The 26908-nt window shown below is 36.0% G+C and overlaps 1 protein-coding gene and 1 long non-coding RNA gene across 11 annotated transcripts in view; one reads left to right on the top strand and one right to left on the bottom strand.

Annotated features, from left to right (window-relative positions):
• Window positions 1–4612, top strand: part of HYCC1 (hyccin PI4KA lipid kinase complex subunit 1) — a 51670-nt gene extending 47058 nt beyond the window's left edge. For all 4 annotated transcript variants that reach the window (XM_087916532.1, XM_087916534.1, XM_087916535.1 and 1 more), the window contains one exon: window positions 403–4612. In XM_087916532.1, coding sequence (XP_087772658.1) covers window positions 403–962 — 560 coding nt within the window. In that variant the 3' untranslated portion in view covers window positions 963–4612. The remainder of the gene's footprint in view (window positions 1–402) is intronic.
• LOC113440164 (uncharacterized) lies at window positions 2848–26904 on the bottom strand. Of its 7 annotated transcripts, none has more exons than XR_015740131.1 (7): window positions 26788–26904; window positions 24809–24951; window positions 17397–17450; window positions 14881–15019; window positions 13354–13453; window positions 13041–13248; window positions 4205–6139 (listed from the first exon to the last, which is right to left on the bottom strand). It is a non-coding gene; the product is annotated as an uncharacterized LOC113440164 (long non-coding RNA). The 7 variants fall into 7 exon arrangements; XR_015740128.1 differs by lacking the exon at window positions 24809–24951 and adding an exon at window positions 6982–7094; XR_015740129.1 differs by lacking the exon at window positions 24809–24951 and adding an exon at window positions 6982–7094 and having other exon boundaries at window positions 4766–6139; window positions 13354–13478.
• Window positions 26905–26908: the final 4 nt, after the last annotated feature.

Genomic DNA, 26908 nt, shown 5'->3' with positions numbered 1-26908 from the left:
TGGCCATTCAGCCCTTTAAATATGAAACACAATTGGATTTGCTAAAAATGTGAGCACCTGCAGGTGATGCCCTATTGGCTGTTCTGCTGTTCTGATTATCTGTTTCCATGATTATTTTGCTGTCTGTAGTACGTAGATACCTTGCTCATACATAGGTTTATTCCTCTTTCTAGCTGTTATAGACCTAATCTCTTCTGAATCTTGCATGAATAACAGGCGCTTAAAAAAAAATCACCACACAATGAGATTGTAAGCATGCTTTGTTTCTTTGTTTTAATTTCATGTAATATATTACATTGATATAATAGATGAGCTTCTTGTCTGAAATCTTTTGCTTTGTGCTTGAATAGAAAGATCTATCAAGAACCAATGAAATATATACAGTGTTCTGTCTCCATACAGGTAACGAATTAGGAATTCCAGAAGAAGAATTAATAGAAGTATCTGAAGTTGATGAAGGTTTTTACTCTAGAGCTACTTCTACTACAAGTCATTCTATTTCATCAAAAAGTAGCAGCAACACCAGTAATAAAACTATAATGGGCAAGAGTCAACGAAGGCTTGGAGGAAACAAAGTTGGAGGAAAAGAAAAAGATATCTGTGCTGAATCCTACAAAGAACATTTATCTCACAAACAAAATCAGAGGGCATTAAGTGAAAATCTAGAGCTCCTCTCTTTAAAAAGGCTGACTCTAACCAGCAGCCAATCCTTGCCAAAATCAGGAAGTCATAGCTTGGCTAGAACTAGCACTACTCTTTTTAGTAAATCCTTTGAGCAGGTCTGTGGTGGTGTGATCCCAAGTAATCATAATGGCACAGAAACAAATAGGCTTTCAGTGTGCAGTTTACAAGAAGGAAATCTGATATTTGAAACTGAAAGAATAGACCTTACAGTTCCAAACAAACAATCTAATCAGCAGCGACTACCTACTATCAGCATTACTATCTCAACAGACCAATAACCTCCCAACTAATGTTGCTGTGTAGAAGAGGAGCCATTCAATGATAGTACTGCATGTTAGGATCCCTCAAGCTCTTTTTTTTAGTCAACTAAATTGCATCAAGTTACCATATTTTTCAGACTATAAGACGCTCTGAAGTATAAGACGCACCTAACTTTTGGGGAAGAAAACAAGAAAAAAAAAATCTGCCTCTGCCTCCCAAAAATTTGTTTCCTTGCAGCAAACAACCTGGTCAGCTTCAGCACATCCTGATTAGCACAAGCAGCTGATTGTTGGTGGATCGGCCTCCGGGCAATCAATCAGCTGTTTCAGGCTGCAGAGATCGCCATCACCGCCTCCGCATGCCACATTTTCAGCCTCCACACCCAGTTTTCGGTCTCTATGCCTGTTCCAGGCAGGGATTGGAACAGGCTGAAAATGGGGTGCGCGGAGACCGAAAACAGGATGCAGAGGCCAAAAATGGGGCATCCGGAGGTGGCAATGGCGATCCCTGCAGCCTGAAATAGCTGATCATCGGGAGGCAGATCCAACCGACAATCAGCTGCTTGTGCTAATCAGGCTATGCTGAAGCTGACCAGGCTGTTTGCTGCAGAGGCAAATTGCTGGGAGGCAGAGGTTGAAGGATGGGGGCTGGCAAGTGGGCAGGGCTTCGGCAACATTAGCTCTATAAAATACACAGCCATTTCCACACACTTTTTTTTTGGGGGGGGGGAGTGCATCTTATACACTGAAAAATATGGTACTTGTTTTACAATAGTATAACCTAAATTCTTTCAGTGATTAAATGTTAAAATGGAATAGTATGGATAATTCTAGTAAATACAATATTGATGTTTTCATATGGATAAATTTAGGAATTAATTTGCTCAGCAGGTAAATTGTATTGAAAAATGAATGTGTCATAGACCTCTATCAGATGAAATCTTTGGTATCACTGCTATTTCTGGCTGCTGGAATTATTTTAGTCATTATTAGATGTGATTTAGAATTGGTTTGCCAGTTCCATACTTAAAAGCAAGAACCTTCTTTCTTAGGCACCCTGATACAGGTCAGTTTAAGTAGCAGCTGACATTTGGAAAACAATATTCAGATCTCTATTCAGTACACAATGTGGTATAAAAAAAATTAATGTGTCATTATTGTGCCACTATTTTCAAATTGTAACTATGAAAATAGCTACAGTATTCCAATATATGCAAATCTTTTCTGCCCATAGTAACAGCAGTTAATATTTTACAAAATACACCATCTACTGTACATATATTAATATTTTCTAATGCTATGAAGAGAATATTTATTTTTACCTTTCCCATCATCTTAGATCTAGACAGTTAATACTCTGCACTGGTCTATCCTAATATGATTGATCCAGCTGCCAAAGGTATATTTGCTGTCACATTTAAACCATGACTAAAATGAGTGCAATTCATTGTTTATATTAATTTGTATGTACAGGAAGTATTGGTGTTGTAAAACTGTTTTGGGCTTAGAATATGGGTGCCAAACTCACGATGTCACATTATCACGTGATATATTGTGACTTTCCCTTCCTTTGTTAAACCGGGGGTAGGCATGATCAGTGCATGTTGTATCTGACGTATGAGCTGCAAGTTTGACACCCCTGGCTTAGAATATACAGTAGATCTTGGCATAGTGCACAAAGAGATCAGTTGGAAGAGACGAAAGGTATTCATCTTCATTTGGGACAGGCTACAGTTCTTTTATAATGCCAGTGAATTCAAAATGATTAGGATGATAGTTATTTTTGGGTGTTAAGAATTTATAAACCAACCTAAGAAACAACAATACAATATTTGCTTCTGAAATTCAACAGAGATATTAATCTTAAATATTTTAGCATTTTTAAGAATAGTGTGGATTAGAATTATTTTTTATTTTACTCCTTGCATCAAACTGGTTTTAAAATTGCATCACATTTAAATCGTAAGCTTTACATTATATGGGAAATAGGTCATGACGATTAACAGATGATACAATATTTTGGAAGAAAAAGATTTAGTTTTGTTTCCTTAAAGTACAGCCTGGCATTTTTATTTTTGCATAGCCGTATTGATAATTTCCCTAAATTTGCACTCTCCTTCCCCTCTGGTTTTAGCTAATTAGTTTATAACATCTTCTGGGGGATTGAAGAATGTATATGAACATTGGCATCACATTCTAGTGCTTCCTAAATGTTCATGAATCTTTGAATCCTAGTGCAAGAGTAACACTGCTTATTTTTATTCCTCCCACCCACTGCTTTTTGCAGTTGCTTTTCAACCAAAACACTTTCTAACAAAGATTTTATACTTCTGTTTTTAAGTAAGAAGCAGCTTGATAGACTGTTTTTATATTAACTGTACCATGTACTTAGAAATTCTATTTGTATTCAAAGAGAGATTTTTCAAATTTCCAGAGACCCAATTTTTTAAATAAATAGTTGATTCTTTTTGGCAATTGTTTGTATTTGACATTTTTGGAAACTTTCCATTTTCTGAAATAACTGAAATTTAAAATGGACAAAACCTAACTAATTTTATGAAATCTCTGGGATGTTTATTATAACAGTATTAATTCATCCTTACACAACTTTCTACATATTTTATGGTTTACTAGCATTGTATTAAACATTTATTTTGAATAATTAGTTTCTGTGCAGGAATATACAGCCATTGTAGATGAAAGCTATTTGAATTTATCTTATAGTTCATTATTTAAAATTCCACAAGATGGAAGTAAAATATTTGTAGTACTAAAGGTTTAGGACTCTAGAAAACATTTTTGTTTTGAGTAAAAACAACTTTTTATACATTCAAATAATTTAGAATTTCCCCAAAAGATGATGGAATAAAACATCTATAAATTTAAGTTGCTTGAATAGTCTTTGAACAAGCATATGTACAGCTATCTATTCCACCTGGTAATAATACATATATAAATGTATTGTACGTATACATAGTTAATTACATTTATGCACAATCAAAATTGAAAGAGTGAAAACCCAGAAAATATGAAATTCATACAAAATGCACAGTAGAGTGATACTAATAAAATGTTTCTCATAACTTTGGAAAAGCACAATGTATTGAAATATTTTAGCAGAATATTAATGAGGTATTCATATTTTGATTGAGTGCAATATATGATTTTTTTGTGATTGACATTCTTGGTTTTCATATGTTAAACTGAAAATGAAGTAAACTCTTCTGTGGTACAGTAACTGTAGGTTTTTGTAAAGGTCCCTTTCTATTTATTGAATATATAAATTAGTTCTGTGAATTTTTCAACAAAATTGCAATTTACAAGGATGAATACCACTTAACAAATTATTAACAGTATAAAACAACAAAATGTGCTAACCACTTTTACAGTATACATTTGTGACCATATCCTGTTTTAATAACCAGGTGTTTTCTGTATTTTACTAAATGAACTGTTTAGTTCAAGTTTGTATTTCCATGATAAAACTATCACCTTTAACATTGATTTAGTTTGTAAATATTGTTTTTAGTTACTGAAATAGTTTACATTGATGATGAGATGATGATGATGTAAGTACCTGCCACATTGGATTTGAGCAGTATTGGAATTGCAAATGGTGATAGAGTAACTCACTTAGTCATGATCTCAATAAAAATCAGTCCTCTGTTTTTGTTTGCTTATTTTATCCATGGCTTACACTTTATTGTTTATTTTATTCCTATCCCTCTTCAGGTGCCAGAACAAAATAATAACTAAAAAGTAAAAATTATAATCAACAATAAATTAACCCTATTTTTAAATACTAGATACAAAAAAAAATCAAGTTAAAAAAAGTTAAAAGTTTAATTAAAGAAACAGAAAAAAGAAATAGGCAAATTGAAATAGTTATTCCATAAATCCCTAGTTTAATAGGCATGTCATTTCCTCCCCATTAACTTTTCTTGTCAGATGATTACATGACTCTTGGACACTACAATTGTTATAAATACATGCCTAGTTGCCTAGTGTCCAAATTCTGATCACATGATAATGGGAATTCTGCAGCATTCATAATTTTTTTTCCAGTGCCACTGTAATTGAGCTATCACTAAATATATGATTACAAGTTGAGGACTACCTGTATTAGAAGGTGATCTTTTAAATAGCTGGGACTAAATGTTCTTTTACTTTACCTTCAACTATATAATAAATACATAATCCAGTAATTATTTATTACTCAACAGAAAGTTCAAAAGAGAAGTCTCAGCTACTAAGTTAATTTACTGGATGCACTTAATACAAAAGGAAATGAAGAAAATGAAAGAACCTGCTTTGATCTGACAATTGTTTTTTCCAGAAATTTAAAATATTAATATATTGCTTATATGAATAAGGTAATATTTCTAATACTGCTTCTCCTTTTATAAAATCTCAGAGTAATAATAAAATTATCCTCTCCATTCCAGTTTATACATGTAATAACATTCTTGCATTTTTGTAATTTTTATTGACTATATTGGTTTTTTTTTAGTATACTATTGGAACACATACACACAACACACACCTTGAATTTTTTTGTAATTATGAATGTATAGAGTTCTTTGGAAAATTAATCAGAGTTTAATTCAAGTCTGCCCTCCAGTGTCCCCCAAATAGTTGCTTAGCGATAAATAAAAATATAATTCTATCAATGAAATCAGCTAACCAACGTTACTTTCTAAATCTAAAATATCTGGTGTATATAATACTACAGTTAGGAGATACATGTTAAAACTATTTGCATTCCTCTAGCAAGATTGCCAAATACTATAATTTCACTAAAGTAACTGATGAACATTCAAAATTCTTAACTACAATAGATATAAAAAGTCTACATACTCATCTGTTAAAATGCTAGGCATTTTAGATGTAAAAAAACCAGACCAAGATAAATCACTTAAGACTTTTTTCCATCTTTCATATAATACATAAGCTATACAATTCAATTGAAAAATTAATTGAAATCTTGGGGAATAAGAAACTTACAATAATATGGTTCCATAAGTATGCTTCGAAGTAGAGATGTGGCTGTGTATACACCTGCTGTCAATTAGTAACCAATCAAGCCATATAAAGTTCAGCTGTTCTAGCATTTTTCTGACATTTACTCAGTTGCCTCTTGGAGCAAAAGCCATGGTCTTCAAAGAGCTTCAAACAAAGCATCAAAGGAATCTTCACTGTTGGAAGGTATCCATTAGGAGAAAGGTACAAAACAGTTTCCAAGGCATCAGATATATCATGGAACACAGTGAAGACAGTCATCAATAAGTACAGAAAATATGACATAACTGACATTATGTTATGACAGAACTGAATGTTCCTCCAAAATTCATGAAAACTCCCCCCAAGAAAACTGGTCGAGGGCTGGCAAGCTTACAGTAACGTTAAAAAAGTTGCAGGAATCTGTGGCAAATACTGGTTGTGTACTACATGTGACAACAACTTCCTGTATTCTTCATATATTCAAACCTGGCTACATTTCACAAAAACCTACATCAAGTCGGACAGAAGCATGTGGGAAAATGTGTTATGCTCTGATGAGACCAACCTTGAACTTTTTGGCCATAACTCCAAAAAGTATGTTTGATATAAAAACAACACTATGCATCATCAAAAATACACCATACCTGCAGAGAAGCATGGTGGTAGCAGTTTATTGCTTTGGGGGTGCTTTTCTTCAGCTGGAACTGGACTTTAGTCAAGATGGAGGGAATTAGCAACAGATCCAAATTTCAGTCAATTTTGGTGCAAAACTTCCAATGTTGAAAATAAAGAGAAATTTCACCAACACATCCCAAAACACATCTCCACATCAAAGGAATTACTTCAACATAAGATCAAAGTTTTGGAATGACCCAGCCAGAGCAAGGACTGGATCCAATTGAAAATCTGGAGGGTGACTTGAAGAGGGCTGTGCATAGGAGATGCCTTTGCAATCTGAGAAATCTGGAGCACTTTTGCAAGAGTGAGCAAAGGTTCCCAAGGCAAGATGTGCCATGTGGATAGGCTCCCTACTGACCTGTCTCCAATTTTCCCTTTTGGGGGAAGGTGTTGAGAAGGTGGTTGCGTGGCAGCTCCAGAGGTTTCTGGATGAAATATATTATCTAGACCCCTATCAGTCAGGATTCAGGCCTGGACACAGAACAGAAACAATATTGCTCACACTTTTTGATAATCTCTGGCAGGAGTGGGATGGGGGTAGTGCATCCATCCTTGCTTTACTTGATCTCTCATTGACTTTTGATAACATTGGCCATGGTATCCTTCTGAAGCACCTTCAAGAAATAGGAGTAGCAAGCCCTGTGCTATTCTAGTTTACTTTCTCCCTCTGTGGCCGCCCTCAGTCAGTGTTGATAGGAGGGATCTAGCCCTTACCCACTGCTTTGTGGGGTCCTGCAGGGATTGACACTTGCTCTGCTCCTATTCAACATTTACATGAAGCTGCTAGATGAGATCATCTGTTACCATGGACTGAAATATCAGCAATATGCTGATGATACTCATTTGTGTATCTTAGCCCATGGTGAGTTAAGCAATGTCGTGACCTCCCTCTTGCAATGTCTGAAGGCTGTTAGAGGCTCTGGGTTTGGGGTTCTTTGGCCCATGGAGAATTGCCAACTTTGGTCTTGGATGGGGTAACACTACCCCAAACAGACCCTATGTGTAACCTGGGGGTTCTCCTGGTCTTGCGATTCCTGCTTTTGCACCAGTTATACCCTTTCTTAGACCAACAAGCCTTCTCACAGTCACTCATGCCTTAGTCACCTCCCATCATGACTACTGCAACACACTCTACATGGGACTTCCCCTGAAGAGTATCTGGAAGCTTCAGTTGGTACAAAATGCAGCAGCCCACATGATTTTGTGCAGACCTCAATTGTACATGTTTTATCTCTCCTGCATTGGTTGGCAATTTGCTTCCAGGTGCAATTCAAGGTGCTGGTTGTCTCCGTTAAAGCCCTTCATGGCTTGAAACCAGGTTATCTGAGGAAACATCTCTTGCAAGTCATATATACCCGACCCACTAGGGTGGGAAGGCAGGGAATGTTGCGGGTTCAATCCCCTAGGGCAGTGGTGGCTAACTTTTTTGAGCTCCTGTGCAGGCTCACATGCCAGCACCCAGAAGGCAATGCGCCCCCCACGCCTCCTGCCCATGTGTGCACAACCCCTTCCCGCCCCCCACCATCACCCCTCACCTGCACTGCACCTCACAGCTGATTTTCGGCTGGTTTGAGGCCTTTTCGGCCTCCCAGAGGCTTGAAAAAAGCATCTGCAGGCCGAATAAGCCCGTTTTGTCATTTTCGGTATTACAGGAAGTGACAAAACAGGTATTTTCAAGCCTCTGGGTGGCCAAAAGGCCTCAAACCAGCCGAAAATCAGCTATAAGGCACATGCATGTGCAGTGAAGTAAGTTTGCCTGCAGCTCGCATGCCAGCTCAAATGGCTCGGTGTGCCACCTGTGGCACGTGTGCCATAGGTTTGCCATCACGGCCCTAGGGCGATACATCAGAAGGTCCAGAAGAAGGGCCTCTTTCTGGAACATCATTCCCCGAAAATTAAGTTGGCTCCATTCTAACACTCTTCCAGAAGGGGTTAAAGACATGGTTCTGTTAGTGGGCTTGGGGAACCCAGAATGGGATGGAGCCCACTAAATGGCTTGTATGAATATGTGTTGTTGCCAAGAGGGGGTGGGTAGGTGGCTATTATTTATTTTATTATTTTCTTTTATTATTCTTTTTATATATTTTTATATTCGTATAAGCCGCCTTGAGTTTCCATAGGCAAGTAGGTGGGAATATAAATTTTCTTTAAAAAAAAAAGATTGCTGTCATAAAATCAAAAGATGCTGTAGCAAAGTACTACTTTAAGGGTGTGCACACTTATGCAACCATGTTATTATATGTTTTTTGTTATTTTGCTCCCTAAAAAAGATTAGTTTATTTTTCAATTGAATTGTTCAGTTGACAATGTTTAAGGTGAAAAAAAATTCAGAAGTCATTGATCTTGGTCTGATTTTTTTTTATATTTCAAAAATTTTAACAAGTGTGTAGACTTTTTATATTCATTGTATGTTCTATAATTCTATGTAATATGACATTTGTAAGAAGATATTGTATCTAAACAAATTTTATGTACAACAATTATCTATTATATAATATAAAAGAAATTAATGATAGCTATAATTGTTGGACAATATACAGTATTATTTAGCAATTAGAATTAGAAAAACAAAAAGTTTTGTTAAATCCAGGAAACAAAGAAAATGTGAGAAAGAAGCTAAAACTGACTCTGTCTTTATTCCCTAGGTTATAAGAGGGATGGAAGAGAAAATAGTCAGGCTTTGAAGATTCAGATAAATGCCTAATAAAATCCCACTGTTTCTGTCCGGTGGTACCAATGGGACTTTCCTATTCAAAGGATTGACAGACATTTTCCGGTAAGGATCTCCGTTATTTGCAATTTTTAATAGGGTTTTTTTCTTTTACATTAGCTGGTTTTTTTGGAGTATGCAAATTTTGGAGAATTATGGAGTATGCAAATTTTCCTAAAAGGAAAACATTCTAAAAGTGCCAAGGGGGGGGAGGGGGGCGCTTTCAACTAGTCACTTTCTCTTAGCCCAAGTTACCTCACAGAGTGGTTTTTTGTAAGGAAAATAGGAGGAAGAATAATATTGGGTGTATTTACACTCTGAGAAACAAATGGCCTTGGTATTTCTAGATGCACAAAAAGCTTTTGATAACTGCCAATTTTGGCAGTTTATGATATCACAAATGGAACAAATGGGATTTGGTGGAAAATTTGTTGAAGCTATAAAGGCAATATATCATAAGCAATCTGCCTAAGTAATGATAAATGGAGATTTAACAGATATTAGAAAAGGAACCAGGCAAAGATGTCCGCTGTCACATTTACAGTTTGTCTTGACTCTTGAACTATTAAACAAAAATATTAGAGACGATAGCGAAATAAAAGGAATGAAAATAAAAAAGAGGAATACAAGTTACAAGCATTCGCAGATGATCTGGTTTTTATATTAGAGGAACCATTAAAAACAGCACCTAAACTAATATAAAAGATTGAAGAATATGGACAAGTAGCAGGATTGAAATTAAATAAAGATAAAACTAAGATTTTAGTTAAAAATATGGTGGAAAAACAAAATAAGGAATTGATGGACAGATTGAATATCCAGATCCCAAATAAAGTTAAATATTTAGGAATACAATTTACAGCAAGATGTGGAACACTCAAAGAAGACAATTATTATAAACTCAAACAGTAGATCATGACAATTACCAAGGATTTTATATTTGTTTCAGACAATCCCAATTAAACTAGGGAAAGAATACTTTGAAGATTTAAACAAAATAATATTGAAGTATATATGGCAGGGCAAAAAGGCAAGAATTAAGTTAAAATTGTTACAAGATGAGGTTTTGGATCAAGAGGAGGTTTTGGTTTACCCAATTGAGAATTATACTATCAGGGGGCAACACTGATGTGAGGGAAAGATTGGATTGTTTTAAGAAATACTAGACTGTTAACATTAGAAGGTCATGATTTATTATTGGGATGGCACGCCTTTTTATGGTATAAGGAAAGCAAAACACATGGGTATTTTAGGAGACATTATATTTGTGATGCTTTATTATTAATATGGCAGAAAATGAGGAAACAACATTACATGAAAATAGCAATGTGGTTGTCAACTATAGAGGCATTTGCATATCCAATTGTTTATAGAATGGAACAAACAGTAAGATATAGTGAAATATTAAATGAAGAGGGTGAACTCAAATCTAGAACTAGAGGAACAAGGAATAGAGATGAATTGGTATTCTTATGTGCAAATACATTTTAGATATGATAAAGATCATAGGACAGAAGGTTTTTACAATGAGCTTACTGAATTAGATGGAATTTTGACAGGTACTGATGAGAAGGTGATCAAAAAAAATATGGATATTTACTTGGAGTTAAAACTAGAAGAACAAGTTAAAAGAAACAATGATTGCATGGCAGAAAATTTTGGATATGGGATAGATTTAGAAAGATGGCAGAAATTATGGTCTCAAAATTATAAAATAACAATGTCAGAAGCATATAAAGAGAATTTGTATAAGATGTTTTACAGGTGGTATCTACCCCTGGCAAGAATAGCAAAGATGTTTAAAAACAAATCAGTGAAATGTGTCATCAGATACCTGGATCATACTATCACATGTGGTGGACGTGTGTAGAAGTCAGGAGATACTGGACTAAAATTCATACATGGCTGGAAAAAATGACAAAACAGCACATAGACTTGAAACCAAAGATATTTTTATTGGGTATCTTATCTGAAGGATATAGTAAAGAATTGATATATCTGATTATAAATGTATTAACAGCAGCTAGAACTGTATTTGCCAGAAATTGGAAAAGTGAAAAAATTCCAATAGGAGGTGATTAAGAAAATAATGGAATGTGCAGAAATTACTAAATTGACATTAGCAATTAGAGAGCAAGAAGATAAAGAATACTATAAAATTTGGGATTTATTTTATCAATGGCTAGATAGGAAAACAGGAAAATAAAATATAATACAACATTATAATATAATAATGATAAGACAATGTAATGATAAGTTATAATTGACTACAATGAAATGAATATTATGAATTAGGTTTTGTAAAGTTGAGATTTGCTTGAAAAGGATGATATGAACTTACAAACAAAGTCTAATAAGAAGTTATAATGTGTCTGGTTGATTTATAGAACATGCATTTTGAACTTTAACAATGCATTTTCTAGGGAAAGACTGTTGATATTGTGCACAAAAGATATGTACCAACCAACACACTGTACAATGGAAAGATGGTTTTGTTTGATGTTTTATGTTTGTATATGTCAATGTTTGTTGTCAAAATAAAATAAAAAACTTTTTATGAAAAAAAGAAAAGAATATTGGTATTGGCTGCCTTAGTTATAAAAATAATAAAGACATGGTATAAACAAACCAAAATCCATGAATATTCAAAATTTGCTAAAGGAATAATGATTTTAATAGAAGCACTTCTAATTTTACAGTTGAGTAAGATTTTGGGTTCTAAAGTAGGGATTACCAAACTGTGAGGTGAACCTCCTTTGGGGGTTCAGAGAAGAGGTGAAGATTTTTTTGTGTGTGTGTCTTTATTAAAACCAAAGTTTCAGAGTTTTGCTTTTGTTGTTCATTTGTGTTAATTTTGGTGTTCGTATTTTTAGGGGATGTTTATAGTTAAAATTATGCTAAAAGGATATTTATGCATGTGGGATTCTCCCCCATATTATGGTACTGACATTGATACATGTTTGGTAGGCAAGTTTTTTCTGAGAAATCTGAGGATGTAGATGTGTGTGGAAATGATCAGTGCCTCTGGTCAATTTGGTGGGTGGCCAGCACTGTTTGTCCTAATTACTTGGCCAGCAGGAAAAACAGAAAAGCAGCAGCAGTCAAAGGAGCTGGCACAATGGCAGAAGACCAAGTGGTGGAAAAAACCATGCAGATTTCTATCAATGTCTCCCTGAGTGGCAAAATAATGGGACTGCTTCAGGCAGTGGCTTCTCCATTAGAGAAGCTCCTTGTTGAATGGGTGGCAGGCAGCAGAGTTTAGAAGTGCTATGGATCAGCTGCCTTTGCTCCAGCTGATGGGGGAAATAGAACTCCAGAGAACATAGCAGGATGGCAGAATGAGTGGCAACAGACTAGCACTTAGCCCATATTCTCCATCTATTCTCTGCTATTTTACAGAGAATATAATGATAAGCTGGGCAAAACAGGGCAAGGACAATGCAGTCACTACAAGGTCCTGGCTGTTGGGAGTTTTCAATCAATGAAGGGCTCAGATGGCCAGGCAGCTTGTGGTAATGGAAGTAGGAACAAGAGCAAGGCAGCAAACCTGTGTGGGGCTGTCTTGTGTCTTACAGTTGCCATTTGTCTAATAACATGGTAAAGCAGCCATTTTGGAGGATTCACTTACATGTCTGAGAGCACTTGGGATTGAAGTTGGCACATGGATTTATATGGAAGAGGATATATATAGAAGGTTTATTACATACCTGATGAAGTTATTGTGGTTTCTGAGGAAACTTGAGGTTTTTCATGAAGCTCTGACACACAGTTTGGTTGGTGCTCTCATTATTCCTTGGAATAAAAAGGCAATGGGATGTTGAACCAAATTTTGCCTTGTGGACTCTGTGCACATGGATCTTGCAGAGTGCCATGGTTTACTGAACTACTCGAGAGATGAAGTGACACCAGAGATGCCTAGAGCACGGATGAAAGAAGACAAAAAATGAAGTTGACTGAGCAACAGAAAGAGCCTATGTTAAGACTAAACTTGTGGCCGTAAGGGTGGCAAAGTGTACTTACTTCTCTACCCTTAGTGCATCTGCAGATATCTATCCAGTGGCTTTCTTTTTGTTTTCGGTAATCAGGCTCCACATGAGCAGCTTCAGCAGCTTTTGCAGGGCTGCAGTGAGGAACATTTTCAGTAACTGTCAAATAATCAGAATTCACTCAAAGTTTTATTCTGGCTGGGCAGATCCTTGGAAGTGACAGACTTATATCTGAGCTCTATTATTAGGAAAACAAATGATCCCAAGGAAATAAGACAGGGTTCTCCTGGTCCAGACTGAAAAGAGTTGTCCCATCTTTCAGGAGGCTTTAACCAAAAATGTTGGGCATAGTTCCAAATCCCAAGTCCCTCTGTTTGGTTAAGACCTAGGAGATGGGACAGCCCTTTTCTGTCTGGGTTCAGACCAGGTATGATACTAAAATGGCATCGTTCATGCTTCCTGAACACTTTTGGAGGACTCGGGATATGGTGATGCAATTGTGCTGGCTATCCTTGATCTTTTATCAGCTTTTGATACCATCAATCTTAATATCCTTCTAAACTGACTACAGAGGTTGTGAGTGGGAGGCACCATTTTATGATGGCTCTCCTTTCTGTGACTGCTTCTAGTTGGTATTGATGGGCAAGGAAAGAGTTAACCCTATGTCCTGCAATGTTGGGTTCCTCAAGACTTTGATCCTTATATATGAAATTGCTGTTTGAGATCATTACAGGGTGTGTCGTAACAGTACAGTATGTGGTATGATCAGTACTCTGATGATACCAAGTTAGACATCTCTATCCATGGCTGGGCAAGTGATAACACTGCAGTATATCTAAGTGCCTGGAAACTATAAAGGTCTGGATAGGGATGAACCAACTTTGGATCAAATCTGGCAAGACACAGTGGCTCTGGGGTTTTGGTCCTCGGAGTCTGATTATTTGTCATTTTCGACTCTGGACAAGGTTGCCCTCTCCAAGATCAAAGTGGCACGCAATGTGGGGATTCTGCTGGATTCTCAGCTTCTGCTTAATGAGCAGTTAACAGCTTTAGTCACTTTAGTCCATCTGAATTACTGCATTACGCTTTACAAAGGGTTGAAGACCACTCAGAAGTTACAAGAGACCCAGAATGCAGCAGCATGCATAGAATTGGATCTTCACTGGTTTGCCCATGTTGTACTTTCGTTGTGTGAGTTACATTGACTCCCACTTTTCTTCTGGGTGAATGGATGGAGTGGAGAGGAAATTCTTCAGCAGGAACTAAAATCTTGAAGCCCCTTAAAAATTTCCCTTCCCCTCTCAGCACAGAGAACAAATTCTTTATGGATTTACATTTTATGACAGTTGGAAGTGATTTATGTGTCACAAAGCACCCTTTCCCAGACTGTTTTAACTTTAAATGATCAAATGACCCACTGATATTCAAGGACTACTTGTATTCTTGTTAAGTATCATGGGATTTTAAAAAATAAATTATGTATCTGTCTACATATGTAAAATTCGGAGATGACCTTTAGCAGTTCACATGAAACATATAAGATTACAGCAATTTGGATTACCACATTCAGGTTTCTGTATCTATTGTTTTTGTCTAGATTTTTTGTGGGTCCAGATTCCTTAGTCTTAATCTAAGCATCTGTGGCTTAATCTATTTGCTGAAGCTTGTTCAGTTAAATGAAATCTTCAGTTATGCTCTCCCTACAAAAAAGAACAGGTTTTATTTGGACATTCAGACAATGCAATAGTAGCAAGTATCTAGAGCTTGGGTGTAACAGAAAGGTGAACTTTGTTTGTTCTCTGAGCTTGTGGGTTGATTTCCAAATATTTTATTACCAGGCTAGGTAACATCTTCAAAGGAGTTTAGGGGGTGTCAGTGTTCTTCTGTTTATAAGGTGTGGGTCTATCAAATGATGGGTTACAGATGGGTTAGCTGTAAGTCATTAGTGAATCTTGTGATGGGTCTGGTGATAAGGAGATATCAGGTCAGGATCATTGGGAGGTGAATTGCTGCTGGGGAAGGTTGTGCAAGGGTTGGTTCTGTCTCTGGTTGCTGGGGATTGATTTGCATTCTGAGGGGTTTGTAGGCTGGTTGTAGATCAGTGTGTCTGTTGATGGAATTGCTTGTGGCGTGCCAGGCTTCTATGAACTCACAAGAGTGGTAGGTGGTAATATAGCTGATGATTTTTGTGTTGCTCCAATTAAACTGGTGCTGTTTGATGTCAGTGTGGGTAGAGATTAAGGATTTGGGATTGTGGCATTTGATTGTCAGCTGATGTTTGTGGATTCTGATTACATCATTACAGAAGGATGAAATAAACAATGTAATCTACAAAATTAACTGTAACCATTGCAACCAATTTTATGTGGGACAAACATGTCAATTAAAAACCAGAATCATCTGACCCATCAGAAGACCCTCACTTGACATACCCACACCTGAATCCCTTATAAATAGAAGAACACTAACAATGACATCCCCTAAACTCCTCTGAAGATGTTACCTAACCTTGTAACAAAACATTTGGAAGCTAACCCACAAGCTTGGAGAACTAACCTTCACTATCACATTCTAGATCAGGGGTCCCCAACCACCAGGCCCCGGACCGGTACCGGTCCATGGATCATTTTCTACCGGGCCGCCGGTTTGCTGGGCACCGCCATCTTGTTTCGACGGGAAAGTGCTTCCGGGTGAGCTTTTCCAGTTGGAAAGCGGTGTTTGGGTCCTGAAGGAATCCTCGTGCCTTAGTTTCATTGAAGGGGGTGGCGGCTTCGAACGAAGAGCCATCCCAATGGCGGAGGAGATTAAGAAATCACAAAAAAGGTACAAAGGAGGAGTTGAAGGTGGCAGGGAGAAGCGAGGGATGACTGGCTGGCTGGTTGCTCGGCTCGCCTTGCCTTGCCTTGCGTGCTGATGCCGGTACCGGGCCGTGGCACAAAAAAGGTTGGGGGCCACTGTTCTAGATATTCTAGAAACAAATATTATATCATTCTACTGTGACATTCTTTCATTTAGAAACAATATTCAAGCTGCCAGTTTTCATCACAAGCAATGAATGAATTTTGCACAAACGAAACATTCTAAGTAAGCTTTGACATTCAGGATAAATTAATACTGTATATTAATTCTGAAACAAATTAAATTTCTTTAATTTAAGAGTGATATCATACATATCTACTAATTATTTCTTTCTTTGCAAAATATAGCTTATTAAAAAATAAATAATTTAATTTTAATGGCATGCATTTTTAGATTATACAGTCAATAGTAAAGGTTTCCTTGTAATTATCCTATAAATTTTGGGCTAAGCAATTTGTTCTGAGTCAGAGACAACAACTCACTTTTCAACAAGCCAGCAAAAATCTTGTTAGCAATGTTCACTGAACAAGGCCATTTCTTTTTCCTGGACAATCTGTATAGTTTTTTTTAAAGGTACAATTATATGTTGAGACTGGCAATTTGAAGAAGTAAACTACCACCTTTCCCATCTTTAACCCACAATCCAATGGCTGCAGCAGGGCAGGTATGAAGTCCTTGCCTAATGATGGTACAATTCTCATGTAATAAGTGTAACCAGGATCACTAGAACTGCTGTTGCTTAGTGGAGCACCATATGATGTTTTGCCTAATGACCACTTTGCTGGGTAGTAGACATTTTAGTCCCAATTAAAACCATTAAATGAGGACTATGTGTATTGAATTTAATAACTGCTAATAATACTTTTAACAACAGAATAACTGTTCTTAAAACATAATATTTCAACTGTAGTACTAAACAAACTATGCAACATATTTAGCATGTTTTTTTTTTACCAAAGCCACGCAACTAAAGTTTCTAGAATGCAAATTGTTAGCAAATAAGTAAAATAACAATAAACACAGATATAAATATACAATCTACTTCAGCTGATATTCTGGCCTCAGAAAATCCTTTAAGCCATCATATATGGTGCATACTATTCTACAGAAATAGTTCTTTCAGTTTACTAATTTCATCTTTGGCCAGATATTCCATTTATAATAATATAGAGTACGAATACTTAATACATTTCAAATAGAAATATTTATGTAATATACCTTTGCCTGGAGTGAGAGATTATGGCATAAATCTTTTATTTCCTATTACAGAATCTGCAAGAAAATAAAATAAAGTTGAAGATCAATATTTTATAATAAATCTTTTTTAAAAAAAATACTTATTCAATGTTTCAACAAGGTAAAAACGAATTTCCACATTTGCAATGATATTGTAACAGTATTTACACTGATTAATAACATCCATAAGCACTTTATAAGTATATGAAATTTTTCCTTATTCTAAACATATATACATACACACACACACACACACACACACACACACGTGTGTGTGTGTGTGTGTGTGTGTGTGTATGGATGGATCGATCTTTAGTTATTCGGGTTTTCTCCCGCGTAGAATTGGAAGTATCTAGGCGACGTTTTGATGAAGTCTCATTCATCATCTTCAGGCTTGTGTCTTCAGCCTTGTGCTTCTCAGAGTAATGTGAGCTTGCAGCTGCTTCTTCCTTTTAACTGCTAGTGGGGTGTGACTTGATTGGGTGGGGGCTTGGCTGTGTTCTGATTGGGTGGGGGTGTGTTCTTAGTGGTTGGGGGTTTGGCTGTGTTCTGATTGGTTGGGGGTTGGCTGTTAAAAGGAAGAAGCAGTTAAAAGGAAGAAGCAGCTGCAAGCTCACATTACTCTGAGAAGCACAAGGCTGAAGACACAAGCCTGAAGATGATGAATGAGACTTCATCGAAACATCGCCTAAATACTTCCAATTCTACGTGGGAGAAAACCCAAATAACCAAAGATCCACATACAAATACCCGTGAAAACCTCAGTACACACACACACACACACACACACACACACACACACACACACACAGCAGTTACACGTAAGCTATATTACTTTACAGTTTCTTGTTTATTATCATTTGGCATCTTTACATCTTTTCCTTAGCCATTTGAACCATACATCCCATATCCTGAAATATTCGTCTTCCTTGTTTTTCAATAACACCGTTAATCTAACCATCTCAGCACATTCATATATCTTGTTGATTATTGCTATTTCCGAGGGAGTCGTAGCCTGTTTCCAGTTTGGGGTGAAAGAAATCCTAGCAGCAGTTATAATATGGAGATATTGATATTTTTTATTTAAGCTAGGTTCTAACATGCCTAACAGAAAGGTTTCTGGTTTAAATTTGATCTTCTGTTTCATTAACTCCTTTAACCAGGATTTAATTTTGAGGCAGTACCTCTGTGCTTGAGGGCAAGTCTACCACATGAAAATATGGCTATCATTGCATCTCCAGCATTTAGCTATCATGTTGAGAAACATTCTGGCTAGTCTGAATTTATTTTATATAAATTCTCCTTACAGGAGACCGACATTGTTAACTTGTAATTTACTTGCTAGAAACGTTCCCATTGCTCCAGATCAACACTATAGCCAAAAATTTTTAGCCCAGGTTATCATATTTTCTTTAACCATTTCCTCCTCCATTTTATATTCCAATAGATAGTTGTATAATTTACTAATCATTTTAACCCCTTGTAATATTTTGTCTAATTCTTGCTGTGTTGTACAAAAAACAAATTGTTCCTTGTCTTTTTTATATCGTGTTTGAACCTGCATGTAAGGCCACCATCCTATTTCAATTCCTTGTGACTTTAATTGATTCTGTGTTTCTAATTCCGCTTTTTCATTTAGAAGTTCTTTATATTTTATCATTTTATTTAAATGTAGAGCGTTGGGATATATTAACGCTTCCATCGTTGATAGCCAGAGAAGTATTTTCACATAGGGGTTCTTTTTTAATTTCTTCCAAACATGTAATAAGATGTCTCTCACCCAGTGTCTTTGAAAATAAGTATGACACTTAACTGAAAGTCATAATCTTCTATCGTTAGTATTCTTCTATCTGTCAAATTAATCCAATTTTTAATCCATGTGTTTACTGCCGCCTAATAATATAGTTCAAAGTCAGGGAGGTCAAAACCTTACTTCTGTTATCTTGCAATAACTTATATTTTATCTGGGCTTTTTTCTTCTACCAAATAAATTTCGCTATTTTTTTAGTTTAAATCTTCAAAAAATTTCCTTCCTAGCTTGACTAGCACTGTTTGAAACAAATATAATAGCTTTGGTAAAACATTCATTTTTATAGTCACTATCCTCCCCAGCAACGAGAGTTGTATTTTAGCCCAATTGTCTAAATCTTTTTGAATTTGAAATATCAATTTATCGTAATTATTTTCTTTAATCGAACAGCATTTTGCCATAAGCCAAATCCCAAAGTATTTTAGTTTTTTCTAATTCACTTCCTAATTCTTCATTCTGCCTTTTAGTACATTTTTAGTTATTATTTTAGTCTTTTCCTTATTAATTTTAAGCCCTGCCACCTTTCCAAATGCTTCTATTTCTCGTATTAATATATTACTTGTTTCTTTTGGATCTTCTATAATGAATACCATATCGTCAGCAAAGGCTTGAAGTTTATACTCCTCTTTCTTGATAGCCAGTCCTTTAATATCTTGATTCTGACTTATTTGGATCAGAAATACCTCTGCAGATAGATAGATAGATAGATAGATAGATACATAGATAGATAGATAGATAGATAGATAGATAGATAGATAGATAGATAGAGAGAGATAGATAGATAGATAGATAGATATTCCTGCCTTACTCCTTTATTTATTTTTAAGCCATCCATGGTTTCTCCATTTAATATTATTTTTGCATTTTGTGTTGTATATATTGTTTTGATGAGTCCTAAATCTTTTTCACCAAATTGCATTTTAGACAGTTCAATGAGGAATTGCCAATTTAAATTATTGAACGCCTTCTGGGCATCCAAAAACATAAGTGCCTTTTGTTTGTTTTAAAAGTAATATTCTAGAACATCCATAATCAATCTTGTGTTGTTCTTTATCTGCCTATTTGGGAGAAAACCATTCTGGTCTGGATGAATGATGTCATTTAATAATTTTTTCAGTCTTTCAGACATTATTGTGGCTAAGATCTTATAGTTCACGTTTAGGAGCGAAATCGATCTGTAACTCTTAATTTGCTGAGGATCCGTTTGTTCTTTGGGTATAAGTGTTATAAGTGCTTCCATCCATGTCCGTGGGATTTTGGTTCGTTCTAAGGCCTCATTTATATGTCCAACATTAATTCTTCCAATAAATCCTGAAATTCTTTATAAAACTCCACTGGTATTCCATCTGGCCTTGGAGTTTTATTAGTTTTTTGTTTCCCAATTGCGTCCTTCACTTCTTTTGCAGTTATTTTATTATTTAGCATATCCTGTGGAACATCCGATACTATAGGTAGGTCTCTTTCTTCAAGGTACTGTGTGATGTCCTCATCTGAGATTTCTTCCTGAGTACACAAGTTGGCAAAAAACTTTTGGGCAATCAATTTTTTATATCTAACTGAGGACACAGGCTCCCATTTTCATCTTGTAGCAGTAATATTGCTCTTTTCTCCTGTTCCTTTTTTAACTTATGCGACAGCCATCTCTCTGGTTTATTTGCACTCTCAAAATAATTTTGTTTTACCAATTTCCATTTCCTGGCCATTTCTTCTTGTAAATTTAAATTAATTTCATGTTTCACTAGATCCATTTATCCTTTGATTTCCTCATTATGAGGATTTTTGCATTTTGGCTTCCAAATTTTTCACTTTTTCCTGTCTTTCCATCTGTTGTTTCCTTCTTTCTTTTTGCTACATAAGCTATTGTTAAGTCCCTTGTATAAGCCTTTGTTGTATCCCACAAATTTTGTAATGTTGTCTGTTCTTTCAATTTGATTTCAAGGAATACTTTTATTTATTTTTTACCATTTGAGTATATTCTTTATCTCTTAATAAATTTTTATTAAAGATCCATCTCCCAGTCTTCCTCTTTACTCTCCATTTCATTTTAATTGCATTATGATCAGCCCAAGTATTTGGCAGAATTTCCATTGTCTCTACATTTTCCATTAATCCCGAATTCCATCCATATCATGTAAATCCTAGACCACGATTTGATTGGGCTGGGGAAAAAAAAGGTAAATTGTTTTTCAAATAAGTTTAATTCCCTCCAAGTATCTTTCAAATTCAATTCTTGTATCATTCTATCGAACACTATTGGAAGTGTTGTTCTCTTTTTTTTATTCGCCCTACTACTTTTGTAATCCTTTCCTATATCTGACACTGCATTGTAGTCTCCTACTATATACACATTCACTTGTTCAGTCTCTATGATCTTCTTATGGAACTTACAATAGAATTCTTTTTGGTTTGTATTTGGGGCTTATATTGTTACCAACTGGTAGCATCCTTCCATCCTCATCATTGTAAATTTGCCTTGGGTTTAGCCAATCAGGGCCAGATGTAATTTAGCTAATTTGGGAAATTCTAAAACATTTCTATGTTATTTTGAAATGTGGACTTCTTGCAAACATATGATATCTACATTTTGTTTTGGGAGCTTTGCAAATACCTGTTTCCTCTTAATTGATGTGTTTAACCAATTTATATTTACTGATCATAGGGCAGTCCCTCCATCCATTTTACTGTTTGTATGTAACAACTCTTTTCTTCTTCTAAGTTCTCTATGCAGCCTGTTGTTTTCTTCCTCCTCTCGACTCTTCTGTTCTCTTAATTCCCATTCTGTCTCCTTTTCCTCAGACATTGGCTCCTCTTGACTTCTACTCTCCATTTTCTCCCTACTTTCTTGTTCCTCCTCCATTCCCAAGTAGTGCTCATTAAACTCATGTGCCTTGTCCAACATATCAATTTTAAATTTCTTTTCCTGCCAGGATATTAAAAGTCCTTCAGGGGTGAGCCACCTGAACGGGATCCTGTTTTTAATCAATTGAGATTGATAGTTCCTCTATTGGTAGTTCCTCCTTTGCTCTCTGACCCTCCTGGGTATCTGCTTCAGAGTCACCACCTCACTACCTTTATATATTAATGGCTCATCCCTTGTCCTTCCATATAGCAGTTCTCTGGTTGTTTTCTTTGCAAAGCATATGTGGACCTCTCTTGGAAGTTTATGCCTACGCGCATAATGCTGTTTACTCTGTACACCTCATCTATATCATTCCAGACCTCTTGCTTGTCTTTCTGGAGGGCATCCGCTATCAAATCTGTCATGAGTGTACATAGATCTTATTTTCTATCCTCAATGACATTCTGGAATTTGAGAAAAAAAAAAGCTGCTTTTTCTAGTTCTAAATGAATCACTGTCTCTTGGAGTTCATTGTACAATACTTTCCAGTTGTGTTCAGTCTCTACTAACTTCTTTTCCACACTTTCAGTTTTGAGTTCCATCATTGTCAATTTCTGTTCATTCTTCACCACCGACTCTTGCATTGTTCCAATTTTTTCATCTAATTTCTGTATATCAGTTTTCACTCCTCCTATATCATTCATTTCACTTTTCAGGTCCTCATGATTTTTCTCTATGAGTTCTTGTGACCTCACCATCATCTCCTGCATCATATTTAAAGCTGACTGTTACAGTCTGCAAGGTTAAGGTGGATCCTGATTTCTCTGCACCCAACATAGTGTCTAGTGATCTTTGTCCTGAGGTGAAAGATATACTCACTGTCACCTTCTTTCAATTTTTGTGGTTGTTGTTGTTGTTGTCATTTTCAGGATCCTTAACAAAACTTTCCTACCATCAACTGGCACGTTTAGAACTACCCCTCATTGTCTCTTATATCCTGCTTAGTATTTCAATCTTTCTCTAGATTATCTCCTACGTTATTCCTTAAAATGTTAAATATGTTCAATATTCAATATTCACTAGTAGCAAATACTCAATTAATTGTTTAAATAATAACCTACCTTAACTCTATAATTGTAATTCAATATCCAATATAGGTTCTACTATTTGATTGTCTCTAATAATCAGTGATCAATAATAAATAAACATTAATTCCTCTAATAAATATAATTAATTCATCAATTAATAAATCTTAGAAAAAACATTTAAAGAGTTAATCATATTATATAAATTATTCATCTATAAATATACCATCTATTTTCTCCAGTTATAAATATAATCTATATTATTTACACAAAAAGTTAAACAGAGAAAATGGTAAAGTATCAGTGTTAGTGCTCATCCACATATATTTAACACACTGTTATTCAGTAATCAGTTTTCAATATTAATCTTTAAATTAGTATAATATGTTATATAATTATTGTATTTATTGTATGTATGTATATATTACATGTGTTGTTCACAGAGCTTCAGGTTTTCTTTACTCAGCTACTTCAATATGTCTTCTCTTAAAGTGCAGACTCATCATGGATCATCACTTTCACTTCTTTCTCACTTTCCTGTCAACAGTATTTCCTGTTGATCTCTCTGTCTCAGTAACCACCAACAAACAAAGTTAATGCTCAGTAATCATTTCTCTCCTGTCCATTCCACCATCCACAAACTCCAGAAAAGAAAATTGTCTCCTCTTCTTTCTCCCTCCTGGACTATTGCCTGTCAGTCTCTCAGCACTGTTATTCAGTCACTTAATCCACCATATAAGCTCCTACCGCCAAATCTGCCACTTACTTCTGTGTCTCAGTTAGGAGCCTCTCTCTTCCTTCACTTCAAAAAGTCTTTTTTATACAGGTACTTTCCTTTTGTCTCACTCTTCACTGTTACTTGTGTTGCTTTTTCAATCTTAGCTTCTACCATCGATCGGTCAGGCAGCCACGTCTCCGGATCAAGTCGTGAAACTGATCTCTTTCGTGCCTGTTTTCGGGACTTTCCCTTACAGCATTTGGGAAGCCCAGTTCTCCCCAATACCTCCGAGTCTTCTCCTCTCTATTGCCAACCCCTCCAGGATCCAAGTTAACCCTTACAGGCTACCGATCATGAAACTTTGGGCATTCAGAACAGAGCTCCCTTCATCTGCACCTCTTCAGCGTGGCACCACAACCAGAAGTCATTTTACAATAAATCTTTTAATGCATGATGGCATTATGATCCTTACAATTTCTTAAACTGATCTTTTCTTAACAAAATTTCAGATTTTTGTGCAAAATTAATTTCAAGAAACAATTACTATTTTACTATTATAATAAAATTGTATCAGTGTCTGTAGTATGAATTATATTTTTTAAATTCAGTTTTACATAAACTTACTTTCCCTCTAATCTTTAGCAGAGATGCTACAGGACTTCTTTCAAATGAAAGTTATGCAAGTAGCCCAAAATAGTAAACCAATCATCTTGAAGCGAATCCTTTTAGCAAATGCCAAAAATTAAGCTATTACTACCAGACAGTAAACAACTTGACATTTCTACATATACATTATAATGGAACAAGCCAGATTAATACCACTGTCTTTCCTTTCTTTTTTCCTTCCTCTCTTTTGTCTTCAATGCAATTTATCATGCTAACCACTGATGTCAGAATGTGTTGAAACTGTGCACACCAGGATTATTGTGCTGTAAATAATACCTTTCTGCTGTAGTTAAATGTTATCCTTCCAGCAAGGCAATCTTTTCATAGCTTACTTGTTCTTTGTGGTTAGACATTTTTCTTGGCTATAGCTGTCATGTGGGAGGCTGTTTGAAAAGCTTCCAAATTAACCGGCTCTAGAACTGAATTATACAGCATACATTAATAGAGAGGGAATAGTATTGCATACGTGCATGTAGGTTTTATATGTTTTATAGATCCAATTTAAACACAGATGTTCAAATGTGAATCACTTTTCCAATCTTATGTTTAATTGACATTCAGTGGAATTGGCCAAGTTATTGTCACATAATGAATAGCTAGTTACACAAACCTCATATTGCAGTACCTCATTGTTACCTTATTTCCTAGGCTTATTAAGTACATTTTCAATATAGAAGATAATTATTAATTTATAATTATGCACCCATATTTATCTGTGATTTCCTATTCCTTGGAAAAAAGTGAAAAGCTTATCAGGCCTTCTTTTTGGGAAAGAAATAGATAAGGAACTATGGTTGCAATAGATAGCACTACCTCAGGGGTGTCGAACTCAAGGCCAGAGGGCCGGATCTGGCCTGTGGGATGCTTAGATCTGGCCCATGGGGCTGCCCTAGAAACAGCAAAGGACCAGCCCACTCTGCCAGTGAAAAAGGAGCTCAAGAGGGCAGCCCTCTTGAGCTCCATTTTCGCTGGCAGATGGTTGCAGGACGCCATTACAGCTGAAAACAGAGCTTATGAGGGCCGCACATTACTCTCCCGAGCTCTGTTTTCACTGGCAGAGTGCTGCAGGGCGTCATCATGGCCAAAAGTGGAATCCACAAGGGCTGCATGAGGCCGTCCCGAGCTCTGTTTTTGCTGGCAAAGTGCTGCAGGAGACCATCACCAGAAGTGGAAAATAGTGGGAACATATAATTAAGAAAACAGTCAAAATGAGCAAGTTAAAATATTATGAGATTTCTGAAAATGAACTAATAGACTAATACCTCAGCATATAACAGTGATTTAACTATGGCTGGGGAAAAAAGTGGATAATTGATGTGGCAATCCCAGGAAATTGAAAATTGTAAGACAAATAACTGGAGAAGATCATAAAGTATCAATATCTGAAAATTGAATTTGAAATATTATGGCATAAGTTTTAAATGTAGAAAATCTGTGCATTAATAAGATTTTCACCTGTCAATTATAAAAGACCATGCTGCTTACATCTACAAATATATTATTAGGATATCCAAGGTTCTTGAAAGAACCCTGTATGAGATTTGTATGACAGCCAACATCATTTAAGGAACTGATAACTGAGATTTCACAATGTGTGTATATAATAATATTTTAAAAAATTGCAATAATTCTTTTGTATAATTCCTTTTTCCTAGGGAAAATCGGTGATTTTTTTTAAGCCTGGGGATTTTGTTTTTCCTATACAACTGCTACATTAGGCATTGTTTTTCTAATACAACCTGAAGTCAGGCAAGCCAGCTGAATGACTATGGGTGAGTCTGTCTCAGCACAGCCCACCTCAAAGGGGCTAAAGGGGATGTTCACTGTCTTGAATTACTTATAAAGTAAAGATGCGGTAACTTTTTAAAATAACAATAGTACCCAAAGGTGGGATTTTTTTAAAAAAACCTGATTAATAACAATGCCCAAATTGGCTGCCCTAGAAATGTTCCGATCAACTTTCAAAAAAGTGTTTAAGTTACCATAAACGTCAGCTGTACGTTTAATCACGCACAAGGCAGGAAGGGGATCCTTACCACCGAGCGTAACGTCAGGAAATGCTTTGACACTTCCTGTAAAGAAAAAAAACCGCGAAAGCCCAGTCGGGCCGTCACGTGGATTGACGGTTGATGCGCGGAGAGGAGGGAATTTCCATGGCAGCGCGCGACTATTTACAGTCAGTTACTGTTAGAGGCAGCATCACTAATCCCGTAAGAGTACAGAAGGTCCCTATATCAGAAAAAGACTCTTTTTACCTATTGTAACGTTAATTCATGATTTATGACCTCAACCGATATAACCGTCACCTTCCCTCTTCACCTTTGTCATCAAACTCTCCAGTTTCCTCCGCCTCGGTGACGCTCCCTCCTCCCGACA

This window comes from Pseudonaja textilis, chromosome Z, assembly GCF_049901715.1.
Source record: "Pseudonaja textilis isolate UNSWEBS1 chromosome Z, rPseTex1.2, whole genome shotgun sequence".
Lineage (NCBI taxonomy): Eukaryota > Metazoa > Chordata > Lepidosauria > Squamata > Elapidae > Pseudonaja > Pseudonaja textilis.
This window is presented reverse-complemented; position numbering and strand designations above follow the sequence as displayed.